This window comes from Hyla sarda, chromosome 2 (assembly GCF_029499605.1).
Source record: "Hyla sarda isolate aHylSar1 chromosome 2, aHylSar1.hap1, whole genome shotgun sequence".
In the NCBI taxonomy this organism is placed as follows: Eukaryota; Metazoa; Chordata; class Amphibia; order Anura; family Hylidae; genus Hyla; species Hyla sarda.
The window spans coordinates 500,621,288-500,646,086 of NC_079190.1; the positions used below are offsets into that span (position 1 = coordinate 500,621,288).

The window sequence follows — 24,799 nt, forward strand, 5'->3', positions numbered from 1 at the left end:
TCCCCCAGACCCTCTGGTGCCCCCTGATGCCCCTTCGGTCCCGGTGGGTTCAGCCGCTCCTCCAGCTTGGGTTTCTTCCCTGACCCAGTATATGGCTGACTTGACCCAAGTCTCCTGTTCGGTGGCTGAGGCCTCTCGGGAAATGGTGTCCGCCTTGAAGGGGTCTTCCCGGCGCAGGACCTCTGAGAGGGCCTGCTCTTCGTCTCCTCATACTTCATGCTCGCACAAGCGTGCTAGGGGTGCCTCGTCGGACTCTTCCATTGAGTCTTTGGATAGACGTGAGCGTTCCCCTCGCGGGTCCCGCCCCTCCCTATCATCTGGGCACAAACGTCACTCTTCCAGAGGATGTACTCGGAGTCGCCGCTCCGCCACGCCAGAGCCGCGTAACCGATCTTCATCGCCCCCCTCCAGGACTGCCTCTACTCATTCTCATTCCCCTGGTGAACTGGTGGACGAGGCTTCCGAACCGGCATCTGACCCAGAGGACCGCTCGGACTCAATTGCTACGGTGAACTCATTGGTGACAGCCATAAGAGACACCTTTCACTTGGAGGACCCAGGATCTTCGGATGTCAATCCAGGAGTATCCTTTCATCGTACTAAGCCAGCACCTCAAAGGTTCAGCTCTCACGCTGACTTTGACAACATTCTGGAATCCGCATGGAAACATCCAGACAAGAGATTCCCGGGAGTCAAGACAATTCAAGAGCGTTATCCATTTGACAAGGACTTTGTCGCTAAGGTGGCTTCCCCTCCCTCAGTGGATCCACCAATCTCCTGGATCTCTAAGGCGACTACACTGCCTCTGGCAGATGCCGCTGCGTTCAAGGATCAAGCGGACAAGAAGGTGGAATCTTTAGCGAAGTTCGCTTCTGAAGCAGCTGGCTCTTCTCTTCTTCCCATCTTCGCCTCGACATGGGTCTCCAAGGCCCTGTCAGAGTGGTGCCAACAGCTCCATCAGGATGTCTTAGCGGGATCCTCCCCTGAGGACCTATCTGCTTTGGCTCTCCGATGCGCCAAGGCTGGGGACTTTCTATGCGCAGCTTCCATGCAGTCAGCCCGTTGTTCTGCCTTTGCTGTGGGTCACCTAGCAGCCCTCCGCCGCTCTATGTGGCTTAAAGCTTGGAATGCAGATGACGCCTCCAAAAGGTCTCTCACTGAGCTTCCCGTTACGGGCGGCCGTCTTTTTGGCAAACGCCTCGATGAGATTATCTCTGAGGCAACGGGAGGTAAGAGTTCCTTGTTACCTCAAAATAAGGCTCGCCCTTCTTCCCAAAGGAAGTCCTTTTTCCTTTCGGACCTCTGGCCCCACTAAGGGGTCCGGACAGGCGCCCTTGCCGGACAAAAAGGCTCCCTCGTTCCGGGCACGCCCGTCTTGGAAGTCGGACTCCAACCGCTCTGGCCGTTTTGTGCCCAAATCAGGCAACCGCAAACCCACTTCTGCATGAAGTGAGGCCTCCACCCGCGGTTTCTTTGCCATCATCGGGCCATCATCGGTACCTCCGTTTTGCAGTTCCGGAGGGTCACTTTCAATTTGTTGCCCTCCCCTTCAGTCTAGCCACGGCTCCTCGGGTCTTTACAAAGATCCTTGCGCCAGTGATGGGCCTGTTACGGTCGAAGGGGATCTCGGTGATACCCTATCTGAACGAGCTTCTCATCAAGGCTCTAACCAGAGACCAGACTGGAGAATCTGGACGTTACTCTCCACACTCTGACTCGCTTTGGGTGGCTGGTCAACCAGGACAAGTCAGTCCTCCGGCCTACCCAGTCTTTAACCTTTCTGGGGCTTCGATTCGACAAGGCCATGGCCCGAATTTGTCTTCCGCCGGACAAACGTCTGGCGCTCCGGGCGGGGGAGGGGCCGCTCCCTGCGGTCTCAGGGATCAGTCTCCATCCGCACTGGGTCGGATGGTGGCAACTATGGAGGTCGTATCCTTTTTGCCCAGTTTCATTACCGCCCACTCCAACTGGCAATTCTCTCTCGATGGAACAGATCTCCTCTGTCCCTCGATCGTCAGATTGTTCTCCCTCTCAGGGTCTGTCAGTCCCTGCTCTGGTGGCTCCGCTCCCCCCTTCTTCTCCAAGGGTTTCCACTTCATTGGCAGGTTGTTACGACGGATGCCAGCCTGTCGGGCTGGGGCGGCGTGTTCAGGGATTGGACGGTTCAGGGACTCTGGTCTCCCCAGGAGACCCTTCTTCCGATAAACATATTGGAATTACGGGCGATTCTTCTTTGTCTTCATTGGGAGCCCCGTCTTCGGTCCCGTCCTGTCCATGTTCAGTCGGACAACGCCACGGCCGTGGCATACATAAATCGACAGGGCGGCACTCGCAGCTCAGCAGCCATGGCCGAGGTAACCAAAATTCTCTCCTGGGCGGAGAGCAAGGTTCCGGCCATTTCGGCGATCCACATTCCGGGAGTGCTCAACTGGGAAGCGGACTTCCTCAGTCTGTCCTCCTCCGACCCTGGCGAGTGGTCTCTACATCCGGAGGTCTTCACGCAGCTCTTTTGTTGGTGTGAAGCTCAGGACTTCTCCCCGGTGACCTTTTCTGTTCCCCATCTTCTCTCCTTTTTGCTGTCGGGGTTGGAACTGGGGTTGTCTCTCAGTTCCCTTAAAGGTCGGGTTTCGGCCCTTACTGTTGTTTTCCAGCGGCCCCTGGCTTCTAATCCTCATGTCCAGACCTTCCTGCAAGGAGTGGTGCACGCTGTTCCTCCTTATCGGTCACCCTCTCCTCCTTGGGACTTGAATTTGGTTCTGAGATCCCTCCAGAGTGCACCCTTTGAGCCCCTTAGAGAGGTGTCTCTCCGCCTCCTTTCTTGGAAAGTGGCGTATCTTGTGGCTATCACCTCCATCCGGAGGGTGTCCGGAGCGCTCCCTAGGATGAGAAGGAGCCGGGCAAAAGGACGGGAGGACAATGTCCTCATTGAGATGAAAGGCCGAGACCACCTTAGGTAAAAAGGAACGGTCTGGCCGGAAAACGACCTTGTCCTGGTGATCCACCAGAGAGGAGCTGACTTTTTTTTATTACCATAGTGTCACACCTCCTAGAGACAGCAAGATACACCACGGTCTGTGTCCCCACGGTCTGTGTCCCCCAATGGATCCTTCGAGAGAAATTTTACGGTAAGTGTTAAAAAATCTCATTATTATTATTTATTATTATATTTTTAAATCCCCAGTATTGTAAAGAGGAAGAGGAGGATATCCCACTGGACCATCAGGTAGATGTTGGACATGATCTTTCTCTTCAGGCAACATTAGTCCAGGCTCATCTAGAATAGAACATTTTTAAATCTCGTATATATTATATCTATTAACCCCTTAAGGACTCAGCGTTTTTTCACTTTAGTTTTTTCCTCCTTACATTTTAAAAATCATAGCGCTTTCAATTTTGCACCTACAGACCCATATGAGGGCTTGTTTTTTGCACCACCAATTCAACTTTGTAATGACATCAGCACTTTTAACCAAAAATCTACAGCGAAACCCAAAAATATATATATATTTGTCGGACAAAATTGAAATTTTTTTTTTTATACCTTTTGGGGGCTTCCGTTTCTACTCGCTATATATATATTTTTTTTATTTTTTTTATTCTGTAGGTCCATACGATTAAAATGATACCTGGAAAAAATCGTAACCTTGGGGGACACAGACCGTGGGGTGTATGCTGCTGTCTCTAGGAGGTGTGACACTATATGGTAATAAAAAAAAAGTCGGCTCCTCCCAGCAGGATATACCCGCCTTCAGGCCCTGAGCTAATCAGTTTAAGCTTAGTGTCTGAAGGAGGTGGACATGGTCTGGAATTCTCCAGACCAGGTCTTCTGATTTTTTTATTTTCCTAGTATAGGGACGTGTTAGTTTTTTTTAATACCTTTTTCTTTTCTGTTTTCAGGTGGGGACTCAGGGACTCCGGTTCCCTGTTTCCCCATTGCGAGTAAGGGGGCACAGACATTGCGTATATGCGCTGTTCACCCCCCCTCGCCAACGGTCAGCGCCTGGGTTGGTACCTCATGGGTCCGGGTCCCCCTATTTCCCTGCTCGCCTCGCTCGAGCATAGCAGCCAGGCGTGATGCAGGTAACTAAAGCTGACTGAAGACTTCACTGAAGACTCCATTAGGTAAGTTCTTCTGACTGAGGTAAGTACTTCCCCCCCTTCCCCCTTTTCTCCTTAGGTGCGGACCTCTGGAGACCCCCTGTTTTTGGCCCACATTTTCAGGTTATGGGGCTGGCTTATACTGGGGCTGGACTTTTATTCTGGGGGAGCAGTGGCATCTGAGGGGGCATGTACTCTGTTTTCACTGTGTGTGTGGTTACTGTGACTACTACCGCAGCGCCTTATATGCGGCTGACAGCCGCGACGCTGATACGGGCCAGTCGCTCTCTGCACCGGCTTACTTTCACTTTCTCCGGTAGTCCTGCCGGCGTATTGGCCGCCCGCTCTGTTCCCCCAAGCGCATATGCGGCTGACATGTGCGCTTGGGACAAGGAGCAGGCGCCATTACAGCTTCTTTTTGGCCTGTCTTTAGCTCCGCCCACAGGGCTGTCGGAGCTCTTCAGAGGCGCGAAGTAGCCTCCAATCAGCGCCGTGGGCACGATTTTCAGTCAGAAGGGGGCCAACTAGTTAGTGCCTCTGCTTCAGGCACGCCCCCGTCTACTATTGGCTGGCCTGTTTCTCACACTAGCTGCACGGAGCCGTTCTCCTCACTGCAGCTGCCAGGGGACACAGACTAGGGTGAGAAAGTTCCTGTCTTTTTTCTCATAATGTCCGTACCAGGAGCTGTTCCTCCCTCTAAACAGAAACCTGGAAGGTCAGTGACTTATTTTGTCTGTAAGCACTGTAGTACCAATATGCCTGGCTCTACCGAGCCCACTTGCCCTGCCTGGTCCACTGCTCCACCAGACCCCGTGGTACCCCCTGATGCCCTTTCGGTGCCGGTGGGTTCAGCCGCTCCACCAGCCTGGGTTTCTTTCCTGACCCAGTATATGGCTGACTTAACCCAAGTCTCCTGTTTGGTGGCTGAGGCCTCCCGGGAAGTGGTGTCCGCCTTGAAGGGGTCTTCCCTGCGCAGGGCCTCTGAGAGGGCCCGCTCCTCGTCTCCACATACTTCACGCTCTCACAAGCGTACTAGGGGTGCCTCGTCTGACTCTTCCATTGAGTCTTCAGATAGACGTGAGCGTTCCCCTCGTGGGTCCCGCCCCCCCCCCTTGTCAACTGGGCACAAACGTCGCTCCTCCAGAGGACGTTCTCGGAGTCGCCGCTCTGCCACGCCAGAGCCGCGTACCCGGTCAGGGTCGCCCCCTCCAGGACTGCCTCTACTTGTTCACATTCTCCCGGTGAACTGGTGGACGAGGCTTCCGAGCCTGCATCTGACTCAGAGGACCGCTTCAACTCAATTGCAACGGTGAACTCATTGGTGACAGCCATAAGAGACACCTTTCACTTAGAGGACCCAGGATCTTTGGATGTCAATCCAGGAATATCCTTTCATCGTGCTAAGCCAGCACCTCAAAGGTTCAGCTCTCACACTGACTTTGACGACATTCTGGAATCTGCATGGAAACATCCAGACAAGAGGTTCCCGGGAATCAAGACGATTCAAGAACGTTATCCATTTGACAAGGACTTTGTCACTAAGGTGGTTTCCCCTCCCTCAGTGGATCCACCAATCTCCCGGATCTCTAAGGCGACTACACTGCCTCTGGCAGATGCCGCTGCCTTCAAGGATCCCACAGACAAGAAGGTAGAATCCTTAGCAAAGTTTGCCTCTGAAGCAGCTGTCTCTTCTCTTCTTCCCATCTTCGCCTCGACATGGGTGTCCAAGGCTCTGTCGGAGTGGTGCCAAAAGCTCCATCAGGATATCTTAGCGGAATCCCCCCCAGAGGATCTATCTGCTCTGGCTCTCCAATGCTCTAAAGCTGGGGACTTCCTGTGCGCAGCTTCCATGCAGTCAGCCCGTTGTTCTGCCTTTGCTGTGGGTCACCTAGCGGCTCTCCGCCGCTCTATGTGGCTTAAAGCTTGGAATGCGGATGCTGCATCCAAAAGGTCTCTCACTGAGCTTCCCTTTACGGGTGGCTGTCTTTTTGGCAAACGCCTCGATGAAATTATCTCTGAGTCAACGGGAGGTAAGAGTTCCTTGTTACGTCAAAATAAGGCTCGCCCTACTTCCCAAAGGAAGTCCTTTTCCTTTCGGACCTCTTGCTCCAGCAAAGGGTCCGGACAGGCGCCCTCGCTGGACAAGAAGGCTCCCTCGTTTCGGGCACGCCCGTCTTGGAAGTCGGACTCCAACCGGTCTAGCCGTTTTGCGCCCAAATCAGGCAACCGCAAACCCACTTCTGCATGAAGTGGGGCCCCCACCCGCGGTTTCTTCTCGGGTGGGAGGTCGTCTCTTGCTTTTTCGAGACATCTGGACCTCACATATTCAGGACTCTTGGGTCAGGGACGTGGTGTCCAACGGTTACCGAATCGAATTTGCCTCCCTTCCGAGGGATCGCTTTTTTTCGAGCCTGGGCCCCCCCGGTCTCCTCCTCTGGCGAAGCAATTTCGAGCGCCTCTACAGTCTCTGCTTCTCCAGGGGGTTATCGTTCCCGTTCCTCCAGGGGAACAGTTTCGGGGTTTGTATTCAAATCTTTTTGTGGTCCCCAAGAAGGACTGTTCTGTGCGACCAATCCTAGACCTCAAGGGTCTCAACTGTCACCTTCTTATATGCCACTTCCGAATGGAATCTCTCCGTTCGGTGGTGGCGTCCCTGGAACAAGGGGAGTTCCTTTCATCGGTGGACATCAAGGATGCCTACCTCCATGGGCCAATATTTCCAGGCCATCATCTGTACCTCCGCTTTGCGCTTCCGGAGGGACACTTTCAATTCGTAGCCCTCCCCTTTGGTCTACCCATGGCTCCTCGGGTCTTTACAAAGATCCTTGCACCAGTGATGGGCCTGTTACGGTCGAGGGGAATCTCGGTGATACCCCTATCTGGACGACCTTCTCATCAAGGCTCCAACCAGAGCCCAGACTTTGGAGAATCTGGACGTCACTCTCCACACTCTGGATCGCTTCGGGTGGATGGTCAACCGGGACAAGTCAGTCCTTCGTCCTACCCAGTTTCTAACCTTCCTGGGACTTCGATTCGACACGGCCTCTGCCCGAATTGTCTCCCGTCGGACAAACGTCTGGCACTTCGGTCGGGGGTCCGCTCCCTTTGGACCCAGGTCTCATTCCCTATCGTCACTTGTATGAAAGTCCTGGGTCGGATGGTGGCAACTATGGAGGCCGTACCCTTTGCCCAGTTTCATTACCGCGCCCTTCAACTGGCGATTCTCTCTCGATGGAACAGGTCTCCTCTGTCCCTCGATCGTCAGATTGTTCTCCCTCGCAGGGTCCGTCAGTCTCTGCTCTGGTGGCTCCGCTCCCCCCCTTCTTATCCAAGGGCGGTCATTTCTTCCCCTTCACTGGCAGGTTGTTACAACGGATGCCAGCCTGTCGGGCTGGGGAGGCGTGTTCAGGGATTGGACGGTTCAGGGACTCTGGTCTCCCCGGGAGACCCTTCTTCCGATAAACATATTGGAATTACGGGTGATTCTTCTTTGTCTTCTTCATTGGGAGTCCTGTCTTCAGTCCTGTCCTGTCCACGTTCAGTCGGACAACGCCACGGCCGTGGCGTACATAGATCGACAGGGCGTCACTCGCAGCTCTGCAGCCATGGCCGAGGTGACCAAGATTCTCACCTGGGCGGAAAGCAATGTTCCGGCCATTTCAGCGCTTCACATTCCGGGAGTGCTCAACTGGGAAGCGGACTTCCTCAGTCGGTCCTCACCCGACCCCGGCGAGTGGTCTCTACATCCAGAGGTCTTCGCTCAGCTCTGCGGCCTCTGGGGCATTCCAGACGTGGACCTCTTCGCGTCCCGGCACAATCGGAAGATCCTTCCTTTTGTGTCCAAGTCCCGGGACCCTCAGGCTCTGGCCGTTGACGCCCTAGTGATTCCTTGGGCGGGGTTTGCCCTACCCTATCTGTTCCCTCCCCTTCCGCTCCTTCCCAGGGTGCTGAGGAAGCTCAAAACAGAGGACGTCCCCGTCATTCTGGTAGCTCCAGATTGGCCCCGAAGGTTGTGGTACACCGACGTAGTCAGGCTCCTGGACGACGCTCCACTGCGCCTTCCGCTCTGTCCGGACCTGCTCTCTCAGGGTCCTCTTTGCCACCCCAATTTACAGTCGCTGCATTTGACGGCGAGGCAGTTGAGACCGCAGTTTTGAGGGCCCGCGGGTTCTCTTCCCAAGTCATTCACACCATGCTCAGGGCTCGTAAGCCCTCCTCCGCAAGAATTTACCACCGTACTTGGCGGTCTTATTTTCGTTGGTGTGAAGCTCAGGACTTCTCCCCGGTAACCTTCTCAGTTCCCCGTCTCCTCTCCTGTTTACAGTCGGGGTTGGAACTGGGGTTGTCTCTCAGTTCACTTAAAGGTCAGGTTTCGGCCCTTGCTGTTCTTTTCCAGCGGCCCCTGGCTTCTAATTCTCATGTCCGGACCTTCCTTCAAGGAGTGGCGCACGCTGTTCCTCCTTATTGGTCACCCTCTCCCCCTTGGGACTTGAATTTGGTTCTGAGTGCCCTCCAGGGTGCACCCTTTGAGCCCCTTAGAGAGGTGTCTCTCCGCCTCCTTTCTTGGAAAGTGGCGTTTCTTGTTGCTATCACCTCCATCCGGAGGGTGTCTGAATTGGCAGCTCTTTCCTGCTGTTCTCCGTTTCTGGTGATCCACCAGGACAAGGTTGTTTTCCGGCCAGATCCTTCCTTTTTGCCTAAGGTGGTCTCGGCCTTTCATCTCAATGAGGACATTGTCCTCCCATCTTTTTGTCCTGCTCCTTCTCATCCTAAGGAGCGCTTACTACACAAGCTGGATGTAGTTCGGGCTGTTCGGTCTTATCTCTCCATCACTTCTTCGTTTCGTCAGTGTGATTCCTTTTTCGTCCATACGGAAGCTCGTCGTAGGGGACAGTCTGCTTCCAAGGCCACCATTTCTCGGTGGATTCGGTCCGCCATTTTGGAAGCCTATGGCTGTAAGGGGAAGATTCCTCCTTTCAGGGTTGTGGCTCATTCTACCCGTTCTGTTGGGGCATCTTGGGCTCTCCAGAGTAGAGCCTCGGCCTCGCAGATTTGCAAGGCGGCTACCTGGTCGTCTTGGCACACTTTCGAGGTTCTACCAAGTTCATACCTGCGCATCGGCTGATGCTAGTCTGGGCCGTAACGTGTTGCAGGTGACAGTGGAACGGCCGTCTGCCTGACTGCTTATCTGCCCACCCAAGGGACGGCTTTGGTACGTCCCACGGTCTGTGTTCCCCAATGGAGCCGATAGAGAAAAGGAGATTTTTGTTTACTTACCGTAAAATCCCTTTCTCGAAGGATCCATTGGGGGACACAGCTCCCGCCCTTTTTTGGGGTTTCCTTTGGTTCTCTGTCCGAGGGTTATTCAGTTATGTTTTTCTCTTCTGGTTCTCGGACAGTTTGGGTTTTCTGTGCCAACCCTACAAAACCCTACCTTGTACACGGGGCTGCCATTTAAGCCAATACTGCAGCAGCCCCAGGACAGAATCAGAAGACTGCTGTTGAAACAGCTGTCTACTGCTTCTGTACGTTCGCCGGCCACATCATCGCTTCCCCCCTCCCGTGCCACTTTATTTCCCGTTTGACAAATAATTTCCCTTGATCCTTCCTGTGCCACTTTATTCCCCTTTATTACCCTCTGTGCAAATTCATCACTGCATGTTTACCACCCCCTGTGCCACATCATTCCCCCCGGTGCCTTTTCTTTCCCCTCTTATCCCCCCTGTGCCATGTTATCCTCCCCTCTGCCATTTTATCCTCCCCTTTGCCAGTTTATTTCCACTTTATTCCCCCTATGTCAAATCCTCCCCTCTTGTGCCACTTCATTTTCCCCCTTCCCTTCTCCCTCTGTTGTTCTATTTACCTGGCCAGCAGGCTCAGGTGCAGGGGCTCTCAGCGGGCTTGACGTCCTCTGTGCTGCCCTCACTGGGGGAGATTTATCAAAACCTGTGTAGAGGAAGAGCGGTGCAGTTGCCCATAACAACCAATCAGATCGCTTCTTTAACCTCTTAAGAACGTAGGGCGTACCTGTACGCCCTACGCCCGGTGTTTAAAACGGGGTCACGCCATGACCCCGCATCACACCGGGTCTGTCACGGCTGCTAGTCTTAGCCGGGACCCTGGGCTAACAGCGCCCGGCACCGATCATTGTGCCGCGCACTATTAACCCTTCAGACGCGGTGATCAAAGTTGACTGCTGCATCTGAAAGTGAAAGTAAACACTTCCCGGCAGCTCAATTGGGCTGATCGGGACATTGCGATAAAATCGCGACGTTCCGATCAGCTAGGACGCGAGCGGTGGTCCCCTTACCTTGCTCTGCTGCGTCCGATCTGGGTTTGATTGTTCCAAGCCTGAGCTACAGGCTTGAGCAATCGAGCCCCTATCTCCCTGATCCATGCAAAGCTATGGCTTTGCAGGGATCAGGGTAAAAGATCAGTGTGTGCAGTGTTATAGGTCCCTATGGGAGCTATAACACTGCAAAAAATAAAAAAAGTTAACAAAGGTCATTTAACCCCTTCCCTAATAAAAGTTTGAATCGCCCCCCTCTTCCCATAAAAAAAACTGTGTAAATAAAAATAACAATAAACATATGTGGTATCGCTGCGTGCGTAAATGTCCGAACTATAAAAATATATTGTTAATCCGCACGGTCAATGGCGTATGCGCAAAAAAATTCCAAAGTCCAAAATAGTGTATTTTTGGTCGCTTTTTATATCATAAAATTTTTTATAAAAAGCGATCAAAAAGTCAGATCAATGCAAAAATGGTACCGATAAAAACTTCAGAACACGTCGCAAAAAATTAGTCCTCATACCGCCCCATAAGCGGTAAAATAAAAAAGTTATAGGGGTCAGAAGATGACAATTTTAAACGTATAAATTTTCCTGCATGTAGTTATGATTTTTTTCAGAAGTACAACAAAATCAAACCTATATAAGTAGGGAATCATTTTAATTGTATGGACCAACAGAATAATGATAAGGTGTAATTTTTACTCAAAAATGTACTGTGTAGAAACAGAAGCCCCCAAAAGTTAAAAAAATTTCTTTTTTTCTTCAATTTTGTCCTTTAGGGGTTAATTTCTCACGGGTCTCTTTAAAAATGAAAGCAGTAATCTGGTTGTTATGGCCACTGCACCGCTCTTCCTCTGCTCAGGTTTTGATAAATCTCCCCATAATTGTTTTATTTTTACAAAACATTAGTGCAGCCTCATCTAGATAAGTTTTTGGGCCCCGCATTTGATGTGTAAAATATTCCATTAATATTCTATCCTGTCTGATCACCACATGAGAGGATCTTCCCTGGTTCATATTTTCTTCTCCTTCTTTTCTCCTCAGGTCCTTAATGTTGGATCCGTGCAGGAAAGTTCTGGAGGAACGAAGAGAGAACTGGAGGAACCCCGATCAGTGTCAGAGAATGGTGAGAGTATAAATCCACCCGAGAGGTGTCCCCGTCATCTATATCCCCCGGACTGTAAAGAGGAAGAGGAGGATATCCCACTGGACCATCAGGTACACAAGGATCAGTACAAGGATCAGGTCATGATGGAGGATCACCAGTCCCTCACATCACCAGGTAAGAGGAGAGAGCAGGTTTGTGGATCTCCTAGATTCCCCCATCATCTGATCATCACATATAACAATGGATTCAGTCACTGTGTTTATTTCCTATAGATGGATCCAGTAGTATAAATCCCCCAGAGAGATGTCCCCGTCCTCTATATCCCCAGGATTGTAAAGAGGAAGAGGAGGATATCCCACTGGACCATCAGGTAGATGTTGGACATGATCTTTCTCTTCACAGAACATTAGTCCAGGACTTCAGCCTCATCTAGAATAGAACATTTTTATATCCCTTATATATTATTATTATATTTTTTAATCCCCAGGATTGTAAAGAGGAAGAGGAGGATATCCCACTGGACCATCAGGTAGATGAAGCTGAGATATTTACAAATCCCCTATAGATGAATATAATTGTTTCTGGGTCCATAAAAGATTGTGGTAAATGTCGTCCTCTGTGCACTTGGCAATAAAGATTCATCCTGGATAAATGTAAAGTTCTCCCCTGTAGATGATGGAGTAAATAACAACACAATGCCAGTCAGCTGCTACTAAGGCTCCGGAATACTGTCATGTACTGAAGGAGTCATTGGCCATAATCTTACTGCTTGACAAGAGACGTCTAATGGAGGAACATCTCCAGCGGTGATAAAAGGATTCTTTACTGTAAAAGCTGTGATGTTACTGAATAATGTTAGTGAGCACAGCTGTCCTCTTCAGGATAGATTCCCATCACTTCATGGGACATAATAACATATACATAACTGCTGATGTGTAATACACTAGGATGATTGTAGATCCTATGTGATCACCACTGGAGGAGATCCTTGTGCAGATTGGTTCATACCTTCTAGGGGGGATGTAACGCTCACCTGGATTGAAGATAAACTAAGGTTTCTTTATGTTTTTTCCTCAGGTCTATAATATGGAATCTTTGCAGGAAAGTTCTGGAGGAACAATGAGCGGACTAGAAAACCCCATATCAGAGAATGGTAAGAGCCTTTCATACATCTTATGTTTTATTCTGTCATTATAAATTGCAGACTGAGATTCCTTAAGATATTTCTTCCTGCTTTTTAGTGGTGGAGATGTATATTGTATAGATACCTGCTGATCTTATTTCCATTATATTCCTTGGTTCTGGTGCAATTTGGCACAAAATGGGTTAATACACTGAGCAGATCCTGATAGTATACACCTCTGGGTTTTGCAGGAATATGTAGAAACATAATAGAACCACAGATATAATCAGATATAATTGTTTCTATCTGGTCACATCTCCTCTTTAATGGAAATAATTTAGTAGATTATTATCTGTATATGGATGACTACATGTTATTTACACATGGCTTCACTTCATACTTTCTGCATGTATATAAAACAAAAATGATCCTGTTATCTACATGTGTTGACCGTATTGTGTTTTACTCATTGTATTCCTTTTAACATTGATCTCACACAGGAAAGAAGAAATTTTCATGTCCGGAATGTGTGCAGTGTTTTACTCATAAATCAAGTCTTGTGCAACATATGAAAACTCACACAGGAGAGAAGCCATTTTCATGTCCAGAATGTGGCAAATTTTTTAGGCGGAAAATGCATGTTGTTCAACATCAGATAATTCACACAGGAGAGAAGCCATTTTCATGTTCAGAATGTGGAAAATTATTTAATAAGAAATCAAAACTTGTTATTCATCAGAGAATTCACACAGGAGAGAATCCATTTTCATGTTCAGAATGTGGAAAATCATTTAATAAAAAATCAACACTTGTTGTTCATCAGAGAATTCACACAGGAGAGAAGCCATTTTCATGTTTAGAATGTGGAAAATCATTTACTGAGAAATCAACACTTGTTAAACATCAGATAACTCACACAGGAGAGAAGCCATTTTCATGTTCGGATTGTGGCAAATGTTTTTGGCGGAAATCTCATGCTGTTCAACATCAGAGAATTCACACAGGAGAGAAGTCATTTTCATGTACTGAATGTGAAAAGTGTTTTACTCATAAAGCAAATCTGGTGGACCATCTAAGAACTCACACAGGAGATAAGCCATTTTCATGCTTGGAATGTGGGAAATTTTTTAGGCAGAGAGCACATGCCATTCAACATCAGAAAATTCACTCAGGAGAAAAGCCATTTTCATGTTCAGAATGTGGAAAATCATTCAGTGAGAAATCAAAACTTGTGAGACACCAGATGACTCACACAGGAGAGAAGCCATTTTCATGCTTAGAATGTGGGAAATGTTTTAGCCGGAAATTATATGCTGTTAAACATCAGAGAATTCATACAGGAGACAAACCATTTTCATGAAGTGTGTGAAGTAATTTACTTATAAAAACAAGTCTTGAGAGACATCTAGGAACCCACATAGGAGAGAATTCTTTGTCCTATACAGTATATGGCAATATTTTAACAAAAAATCTAATCATATAAGAACACACGTGAAGGAGAAGCCATATCTATGCCCAGAATGTGGAAAATGTATTAGTAGGAAATCTTGTTTATGTATCTGAGCACATACAAAGTGGAGAAGCCATTTTCAAAAGTTTCAAGTTCAAAATGTAGAAAATTTCTTGAATGAATCGTGTTCATCACCTCAGGATATACACTCTGGGGGAGATTTATCAAAACCTGTCCAGAGGAAAAGTTGCCCATCAGAATCAATGAGCTCGCTTCTTTCATTTTTATAAGACCTCTGCAAAATTAAAGAAGTGATCTGATTGGTTGCTACTGGCAACTTTTCCTCTGGACAGGTTTTGATAAATCTCCCCCTCTATGTGGGAAATCTGGTGTTGTGGAAGATGTGAGAGCTGACTGAGGAGAGAAGTCATTAGAATGTTCAGAATGTAGGAAATGTCCAGTGCACATTGTAGGACCTGATGTTTCAGGACGTCTTCTAAGTTATAGTGTCTCTGGAATGTTCTTCTCCTGTCTGATGGTCAGATAGGACATGGAGATGACCAATCTGTGCACGAGTCCTATTAATTCCATTGGATGTGTGTAGGAAACCCGCTGGACGTCACATGCTCGCCTCAGTAACTGTACTGCCCAGCAGGGACTTGTGTCCTTCCACCCCCAATCTGAAGATCAGGGGGGAGATCACCATTATAGGGACACTAGAAATGCCCGGCTACAATACTGAAAACCATTACTGCTATTTCCACATCCAACTGGGTTTGGACTAAATGGACTGTATCCCAAAGTTCTTCTATGTGAGAATAAAGTATGAAGACTTCTCTTTGTTTCTTCTATTCTTTTTGTATCTGGAGAATTCAGACATTATTCTTTATACAGAACAGAAGAGACATCCTGTGGGACATGACTTTTCTGGACATGGGTTTTATCGGAAAAACTGCTTAACCCCTTAAGGACCGGGGTTTTTTCCGTTTTTGCATTTTCGTTTTTTGCTCCTTGCCTTTAAAAAATCATAACTCTTTCAATTTTGCACCTAAAAATCCATATGATGGCTTATTTTTTGCGCCACCAATTCTAATTTGTAATGACGTCAGTCATTTTGCCCAAAAATCTACGGTGAAACAGAAAAAAAAATCTACGGTGAAATTGAAAAAAAAACGCAGTTTTGTAACTTTTCCGTTTCTACGTAGTACATTTTTCGGTAAAAATGACACCTTATCTTTATTCTGTAGGTCCATATGGTTAAAATGATTCCCTACTTATATAGATTTGATTTTTTCGGACTTCTGGAAAAAATCATAACTACATGCAGGAAAATTAATACGTTTAAAATTGTCATCTTCTGACCCCTATAACTTTTTTATTTTTCCGTGTATGGGGCGGTATGAGGGCTCATTTTTTGCGCAGTGATCTGAAGTTTTTAACGGTACAATTTTTGCATTGATAGGACTTATTGATCACTTTTTATTCATTTTTAAATTATATAAAAAGTGACCAAAAATGCACTATTTTGGACTTTGGAATTTTTTTGCGCGCACGCCATTGACCGAGTGGTTTAATTAATGATATATTTTTATAACTCAGAAATTTCCGCACGCGGTGATACCATATATGTTCATTTTTCTTTTTATTTACACTGTGTTTTTTTTTTTTATTGGAAAAGGTGGGTGATTCAAACTTTTTTTGCAGTGTTATAGGTCCCATAGGGACCTATAACACTGCACACACTGATCTTCATTATTGATCACTGGTTTCTCATAAGAAACCAGTGATCAACGATTCTGCCGCATGACTGCTCATGCCTGGATCTCAGGCACTGAGCAGTCATTCGGCGATCGGACAGCGAGGAGGCAGGTAGGGGCCCTCCCGCTGTCCTGTCAGCTGTTCGGGATGCCGCGTGGTGCCGCGATCGGCACTGCGCGCTATTAGAGGCGGGTCCCGGCTTCACTATGACGCCGGGCCCGCCGTGATATGACGCGGGGTTACTGTGTAACCCCGCGTTATATCAGTAGAGCAGGTCCAAGGGCGTACCTGTACGCCCTTGGTCCTTAAGGGGTTAATAAAGAAGAGTAATGTCCTCGTGGATCTTTTTCTTATTTTTCTCTTTCTCCTGTGACATTACAGATATGTGCACACAGACTTTTTATTTGAAAAGATTGTGTAAAGTCAGTGAACCCTGTGCATGTAGACACGACCGCATAATGGTTGGTGGAGACTCCAGGAGAAAAAAAATCTGGTGTGGGGCCCCCATCATTTTATCAGGTTGTTTCTACAACCACTGCAGTACCTGTCAATCACTTATATTATCTAATCAACTGTTTTCCCCGAGTACTGCATCTTTTAGTTGTTGAAGTATAACCCCCACCATGTGCATGCTAGATGTAGTCCTGGAATACATACACATGGTAGATAAGCAGTAACTGTCGAGCACAGGGTTGAGGTAGAAGGGAAGACAGGAAAAAGCCGGGTATAAGGCGCAAACCACTCCAGACGTCTCTTCAACGGTAATATAACTTTATTACAGCCACATACAACGCGTTTTAAGGCGCATGCCTCTTCTTCAGGTAACAGGCTTATCTGTATGTTAGTGCCTCTGTGTACTTTTTATACCTAAAATTGGTGCCAAAAATCCCTGATTTTTGGCGCCAATTTTAGGTATAAAAAGTACACAGAGGCACTAACCTACAGATAAGCCTGTTACCTGAAGAAGAGGCATGCGCCTCGAAACACGTATGTGGCTGTAATAAAGTTATATTACCGTTGAAGAGACGTCTGGAGTGGTTTGCGCCTTATACCCGGCTTTTTCCTGTCTTCCCTTCTACCATATCCATTGGCTGGAGTTCTATCCACACTGACACCGGAAGAGCAGCACCACTATCCACCTATACATTTTAAGTAGTTGTGAATTCTTCACAACTAACCCAGGTGAGCACCTACATTTAAAACCTGTCAGTGCATCTCCTGCCTTATTAGATATACTGTCCCATGGGAAGATCTGCCTTTTTTTATCTTATAGAGACAATTGAGCACAGGGTTGAGACCACTGTACAGCCTCCCAGAAAGCATTACTGACCCCAACCAAAGTTTGTAATAGTCCCAGAAAGGGGTGGAGCCTGCCTGTGGGTGGGTAGGTGGGACTCATCTATTTTAGAAGTGGCGCTTAAATGACCCAGGATTGTGTCACATCTTTACCTCAGCAGTTAAAGGGGTACTCTGGTGGAAAACCTTTATTTATTTTTTTTTAAATCAACTGGTGCCAGAAAGTTAAACAGATTTGTAAATTACTTCTATTTAAAAATCTGAAGCCTTCCAGTAGTTAACAGCTGCTGTATACTACAGAGGAACTGTCCAGAGCAGGAGAGGTTTGCTATGGGGATTTGCTCCTACTCTGGACTGTTTCTGACACTGAAAGAGGTGTCAGCAGAGAGCACTGTGGTCAGACAGAAAATAATTACACAACTTCCTCTGTAGTATACAGCAGCTAATAAGTTCTGGAAGGATTAAGATTTTTAAATTGAAGTAATTTACAAATCTGCGGCCACCGCACGGCAATAAATTCCTCCAAGGATACGAAGAAAGCAGGTAGATGCCAGCGATTATGAAACTTCACCTTTATTGGAACCACGTAAAATCATCGACATGGAGAGACAAACATTTAAAATTCCAGGAATCAGCACCAAGCATGACGCGTTTCAGGTCATGTGACCTTTCATCAGATGCATGGTAGGAAGCAGAGGGGTGGGGGAATATATCCCAGCCTGCTAATGGAACAGGTGAGTAAAACATCCATCCTATGACAGGGGATTAACCCTGTCCGTTCCAAAAGTTGAGGCACCCTTCTGCTGAACATAACAGGTATAAAATCATAAATTATTAAGCACCTATAACATAGTTATAAACTGAGAGCAAACTATATATATGAAATCTGTATATTATTAAAGAGACACAAAGTGTACATTGGGAGGAAAAAGGTTGCAAAAAACACTAATAAATAGTGAAACAATAATATGTGTGAAATATCTAATGGCAACCTAAAACTAATAATGAAGGATGACGTCTGATTTTAAATTCAACCCATGTGGTTGAAATGTACGTAAGGAGTAAATCCAAAAGATTTCCCTATTACGTAATGATTTAATGCGGTCTCCGCTACATTACCATCATGGACATTTTTGAAATGTTTGGAGACATTCGATGCGTTAGCGTAAGAACTGCTGCCAATGGCTCTAAGATGTTCTTGGATGCGTTTTTTCAAGGTTCTTTTAGTACTGCCGATATAAGATACATTGCAGCTATTACAATCTATTTTGTAAATGACGTGAGTAGATTCACAATTAATAAATTGTTTAATCGGTACAGAATTCGAATCAGGAATTGAATTCGTAGAGGTCTTGGCAGCATGTACACACACGACGCATCTAGGTAAACCGCATTTGAAAAACCCATTTGTTTTAATCCATGAACGAGAACCAACAGCAGAGACAAGTGGCAAAGCAATCAGAGATAAAAGATTACTTAAATTAGGGGCCCGTCTGCTCGAAAAATTAATGCCATTTTTTAAATATTTGTTAAGGATGGTATCCTGACATAAAATAGGTAGAAATTTATTAATAATAGATTTGATACTATTGTAAAGGTGGGCTTCGATACCGTATTCGAAAGTGTTTGATTAGGTTTTGGTGTGAGAAGACTATCTCTAGATTTTTGTAAAACTTTACGTTTGGCTCTGTTCAGACACCAGGGCTGGTAACCTCTCTGACCCAAACGATGAAAAATATTATCCGATTCAATTTGAAAAGATTCGTCTGTGGAACAATTTCTGCGAGCACGAGTCAGCTCTCCCACCGGAACGGCTAAAACCGTGTGTTTTGGGTGGCATGACTCTGTGCGCAGAATGGTGTTGTCTGCAGTCGATTTTCTGTATGTGGAAGTGTGAACACGTCCCTGTCTGCTGTCAAGTAAAATATCCAAAAATGGAGTGACGGATCTGTGCCAAGTTGATGTAAAAAATAAATTATGAGGGTTATTGTTAACATAGTCAACAAAACATTAAGCTTTATGCTCTGAGGACGACCAAATTATGATGACATCGTCAACGTACCTTCCGTACCGAACAATTTTGGAAAAGAAGGGGTTGACGTCAGAAAATATATATTGCATCTCCCACCAGTGGACAAAAATATTTGCAACTGAAGGGGAGGATTTAGCCCCCATTGAGGCACCAGTCCTCTGAACATAATACTGATCCTGAAATTGGAAAAAATTATGAGTTAATATATAATTCAACTCCTCGAGAACAAACTGGCACAGATCCTCACTATAAGTAGAAAAATTGTAAATAATATCCGACACTGCTCGAAGAGAAAGTGAATGAGGGAGAGAAGAATACAAGGATTCCATGTCCATAGTAAGCCACGAATAAGAAGTATGCCATTCAATTTGATTCATTATCGAAAGTAAGTGTTGGGAATTTTTAATGTGGTTTGGACACATAGAGACAAGAGGTTGGAGAGGTGAGTCTACCCATTCGCAAAGGGGTTCATTAAGGGAACCAATGCCCGCCACTATGGGTCTCATAGGAGGCGGGAATTGGCCTTTATGAATCTTCGGTAAAGAGTGAAATATTGGAGTAATGGGATTAGAAACCCATATGTAATCAAACTCTTTTTGTGATAGTACCCCTAATGATAAACCATATCTAAGTAACGATTCCAATTTAGAAGAAAATGAAGTGGTGGGATTATATGTGATTGGTGTATATATGACCTCCTCATTTAAAATGCGCTTATTAAGCATACAATAAAGATCGACATCCATACATATAACAGCCCCCCTTGTCAGCTGATCAAATAACCCAATTGTTATTATCTCTCAAATCCCAATTGTTGTTATCTCTCAAATCCCTAATTTACAAATCTGTTTAACTTTCTGGCACCAGTTGATTAAAAAACATTTTTTTTTCCAGTGGAGGACCCCTTTAACCCCTTCATGACCCAGCCCATTGTCACCTTCAGGACCTGGGCATTTTTTGAACATCTGACCACTGTTATTTTAAACATTAATAAGTCTGGAATGCTTTTTCTTATCATTCTGATTCCGAGATAGTTTTTTCGTGACATATTCTACTTTATGTTAGTGGTAAAATGTCACTGATATTTGCATCCTTTCTTGGTAAAAAATCTAAAAATTTCATGTAAATTTAGAAAATTTAGCATTTTTCTAACTTTGAAACTCTCTGCTTGTAAGGAAAATGGATATTCCAAATAAATTACATATTGATTCACATATATAATATGTCTACTTTATGTTTGCATCCAAAAATTGACAAGTTTTTACTTTTGGAAGACACCAGAGGCTTCAAAGTTCCGCAGCAATTTTCCAATTTTTCTCAAGATTTTCAAAATCGTACTTTTTCAGGGACCAGTTCAGGTTGGAAGTGGATTTTAAGGGTCTTCTTTTTAGAAATACCCCATAAATGACCGCATTATAAAAACTGCACCCCCAAAGTATTCAAAATGACATTCAGTAAGTGTTTTAACCCTTTAGGTGTTTCACAGGAATAGCAACAAAGTGAAGGAGAAAATTCAAAATCTTCATTTTTTACACTCGCATGTTCTTGTACACCCAATATTTGAATTTTTACAAGGGGTAAAAGGAGAGAAATCACCCTAAAATTTGTAACCCAATTTCTCTCAAGTAAGTAAACACCTCATATGTGTATGTAAAGTGTTCGGCGGGCGCAGTAGAGGGCTCAGAAGGGAAGGAGCGACAATGGGATTGTCAGGATTCGGCAGGCTGGAGATGGATCCTCTGTGTCAGAGAGGGATTGGCTTGGACCGTGCCGGCGGACCGGTTCTAAGTTGCTACTGGTTTTCACCAGAGCCCGCCGCAAAGCGGGATGGTCTTGCAGTGGCGGTAGCAACCAGGTCGTATCCACCGGCAACGGCTCAACATCTCTGACTGCTGAGATAGGCGCGGTACAAGGGATAGGCAAGAGCAAGGTCGGACGTAGCAGAAGGTCAGGGCAGGCAGCAAGGATCGTAGTCAGGGGCAACGGCAAGAGGTCTGGAACACTGGCTTGGGATACACAAGGAACGCTTTCACTGGCACAATGGCAACAAGATTCGGCAAGGAAGTGAAGGGGAAGTGAGGTAATATAGGGAAGTGCACAGGTGAACACACTAATTAAAACCATTGGCCAATCAGTGGCGCACTGGCCCTTTAAATCGCAGAGAGCCGGCGCGCGCGCCGGGACAGCACAGACGGGGAACGAGTCTGGTAAGCGGGTCGGGATGCGCACCGCGAGCGGGCGCGTCCCGCATCGCGAATCGCATCCCGGCTAGGGACATTATTGCAGCGCATCCGGTCAGCGGGTCTGACCGGGGCGCTGCGAACAGGAGAACGCTGCGAGCCCTGTGGGGAGGAGCGGGGACCTTTTGGAGAGTGAGTTTTTCTGAAAGGGTTTTTGGGGGGCATGTCACAATTAGGAAGCCCCTATGGTGCCAGAACAGTGGACCCCCACATGTGACCCCATTTTGGAAACTACACCCCTCATGGAATTTAATAAGGGGTACAGTGAGCATTTACACCCCACTGGCGTTTGACAGATATTTGAAACAGTGGACTGTGCAAATGAAAAATTTTATTTTTCATTTTCACAGCCCACTGTTCCAAAAATCTGTCATACACCAGTGGGGTGTAACTGCTCTCTGTACCCCTTATTACATTCCATGAGGGGTGTAGTTTCCAAAATGGGGTCACATGTGGATATTTATTGTTTTGCGTTTGTCAGAACTGCTGTAACAATCAGCCACCCCTGTGCAAATCACCTCAAATGTACATGGTGCACTCTCCCTTCTGGGCCTTGTTGTGCGCCCCCAGAGCACTTTGCGCCCACATATGGGGTATCTCCGTAGTCGGGAGAAATTGCATTACAAATTTTCAGGGTCTTTTTTTCCCTTTTACCTCTTGTGAAAATGAAAAGTATGCGGCAACACCAGCATGTCAGTGTAAAAAATTTAATTTTTATACACTAACATGCTGGTGTAGACCCCAATTTCACCTTTTGATAGGGGTTAAAGAAGAAAAAGCCCCACAAAATTTGTTAGGCAATTTCTCCCGAGTACGGCGCTACCCGATATGTGTCCCAAAACTGTTGCCTTGAAATACGACAGGGCTCCAAAGTGAGAGCGCCATGTGCATTTGAGGCCTAAATAAGGGATTTGCATAGGGGTGGACATAGGGGTATTCTACGCCAGTGATTCTCAAACAGGGTGCCTCCAGCTATTGCAAAACTCCCAGCATCCCTGGACAGTCAATGGCTGTCCGGCAATACTGGGAGTTGTTGTTTTGCAACAGCTGGAGGCTCCGTTTTGGAAACAGTAGCGTACCAGACGTTTTTCATTTTTATTGGGGAGGGGAGGGGGGCTGTGTATGGGTATGTGTATATGTAGTGTTTTTTACTTTTTATTTTAGGTTAGTGTAAGTGTAGTGTAGTGTTTTTAGGGTACAGTCACACGGGCAGAGGTTCACAGCAAGTTTGCCGCTGGGACTTTGAGCTGCAGTGCAAAATTTGCGCCATCTCAAACTTGCAGCACTCACTGTAAACCTCCGCCCATGTGAGTGTACCCTGTACATTCACATTGGGGGGCAAACATCCAGCTGTTGCAAAACTACAACTCCGAGCATGCCCTTTGGCTGTCCGTGCATGCTGGGAGTTGTAGTTTTGCAACAGCTGGAGGCACACTGGTTGGGAAACACGGAGTTAGATAACAAACTGGTGTTTCGCAACCAGTGTGCCTTCAGCTGTTGCAAAAACTACAAATCTCAGCATGCAGTGACAGCAGAAGGGCATGCTGGGACTTGTAGTTATGCAACAGCTAGAGGCATACTGCTACAACTCCCAGCATGCCCTTTGGCTGTCCGTGCATGCTGAGGATTGTAGTTATCTAACAGCTGAAGGCACACTGGTTGCAAAACACTTGAAAGTTTATTACTTAACTTAGTGTTTCCAAACCAGTGAGCCTCCAGCTGTTGCAAAACTACAACTCCCAGCATGCCCAGACTGCCCAGGCATGCTGGAAGTTGTAGTTTGGCAATATCTGAAGGATCAGATGTTGCCAAACTACAACTTCCAGCATGCTTGGGCAGTCTGGTATGCTGGGAGTTGTAGTTTTGCAACAGCTGGAGGTCCACAGTTTGTAGACCACTGTATAATGGTCTCCAATCTGTGGTCTTCCAGATGTTACAGAACTACAACTCCCAGCATGCCTGGACAGACAGAGCATGCTGAGATTTGTAGTTTTGCAACATCTGGAAGAGCACAGATTGGAGACCATTATACAGTGGTCTCCAAACTGTGGGCCCCCAGATGTTGCAAAACTGCAACTCCCAGCATGCACAGAAAGCCAAAGGCTGTTTGGGTATGCTGGGAGTTGCAGCTTTGAAACTCCCAGAGGCAGCGGTGAGATCGCTTTACGGCGATCTCACTGCTGCCAATGAAGATGCCACCCTGCTGCTGGAAACTCATCGCCGGGACGCACCACCGCCGGGACCGCAGGGAGGACGCCGCTCGCGCCGGGACCGCTCGGGACACCGCATGGCCGGGTAAGTGACGCCGGGGGACGGGTAAGGGACACTTAGCAGAGCGTGATCGGGACTCACACACCGTGCTGCTATCAGCTAGTCAGATTTGACTAGCTGATAGCAGCGATCGCTTGGGAGGGGTGGGGGTGTGTGAAACCCCCCCGTGGTCGCATGGTAAGATGGCTGGCTATCAGTGATAGCCACCATCTTACCGGGCGCTGCGGGATGCCGCGAGTAGCGGCAAAAATGTTTATGACGTACCTGGTACGTCATGGGTCGGGAACACCTTCCCACTCATGACATGACGTACAGGTATGTCATAGGTCGGGAAGGGGTTAACCTGTTGGGGACGGAGGGTGTACAGGTACACCCTCGTGTCCTGGTACTTAAGGGCGGAGGGCGTACCTGTACACCCTCCGTATTTCCGATCACCACCACCCGCCAAGCGGTGATCGCACTGGGATGACTGCTGATATCTATATCGGGATGACTGCTGATGCTATATCTCAATTTAGACCGGCGATTTTTGGCGATTCCAGGCCAATTGGGTCACTGGTGACCCAATCGCCTGGAAAATAAGAATGATCAGCGCTGTTAGAGACAGCTCCAACCATCCTAAAGGATAGGAGCGAGGTGGCTATTGGTCACTCAAAACTGACCGACCAATGGCAGTTGGGGGCGGGGGGTTAAAGTTAATTTCCCCTGCTCTGCCCACCGATCGAAGTCCGGGCAGAGCGGGGGGGTATGGCCGGCTTACCGGAGCAAAGGACGGCGGCGGTACAGACATCGATCCACAGCGGTGGCGGCATAGACATTGTGTGGCGGCAGCCGGAAATTGCGGGGGAGGAGGAGGCTGCAGTGAAGATCGCTGGTAAGTGATCTTCACTGTGGCCTTCTAAAAGTTGCAAAAACTACAACTCCCAGCATGCCCAGACAGCCAAAGGCTGTGTGGGCATGCTGGGAGTTGTAGTTTTGCAACATCTGGAGGGCCACAGTTTGCAGACCACTGTGTAGTGGTCTCCAAACTGTGGTCCTCCAGATGTTGCAAAACTACAACTTTCAGCATGCACTGACTGTCTGGGCATGCTGGGAGTTGTAGTTTTATAACATCTGAAGTGGCACAGTT

General features: G+C 47.2%; 1 protein-coding gene across 1 annotated transcript in view; it reads left to right on the forward strand.

Annotated features, from left to right (window-relative positions):
* LOC130357211 (gastrula zinc finger protein XlCGF26.1-like) overlaps positions 1-15,027 on the forward strand; it is a 128,517-nt gene extending 113,490 nt beyond the window's left edge. Inside the window, exon 3 of the mRNA XM_056559813.1 lies at positions 13,120-15,027. Coding sequence (XP_056415788.1) covers positions 13,120-13,983 — 864 coding nt within the window. The 3' untranslated portion in view covers positions 13,984-15,027. The remainder of the gene's footprint in view (positions 1-13,119) is intronic.
* Positions 15,028-24,799: the final 9,772 nt, after the last annotated feature.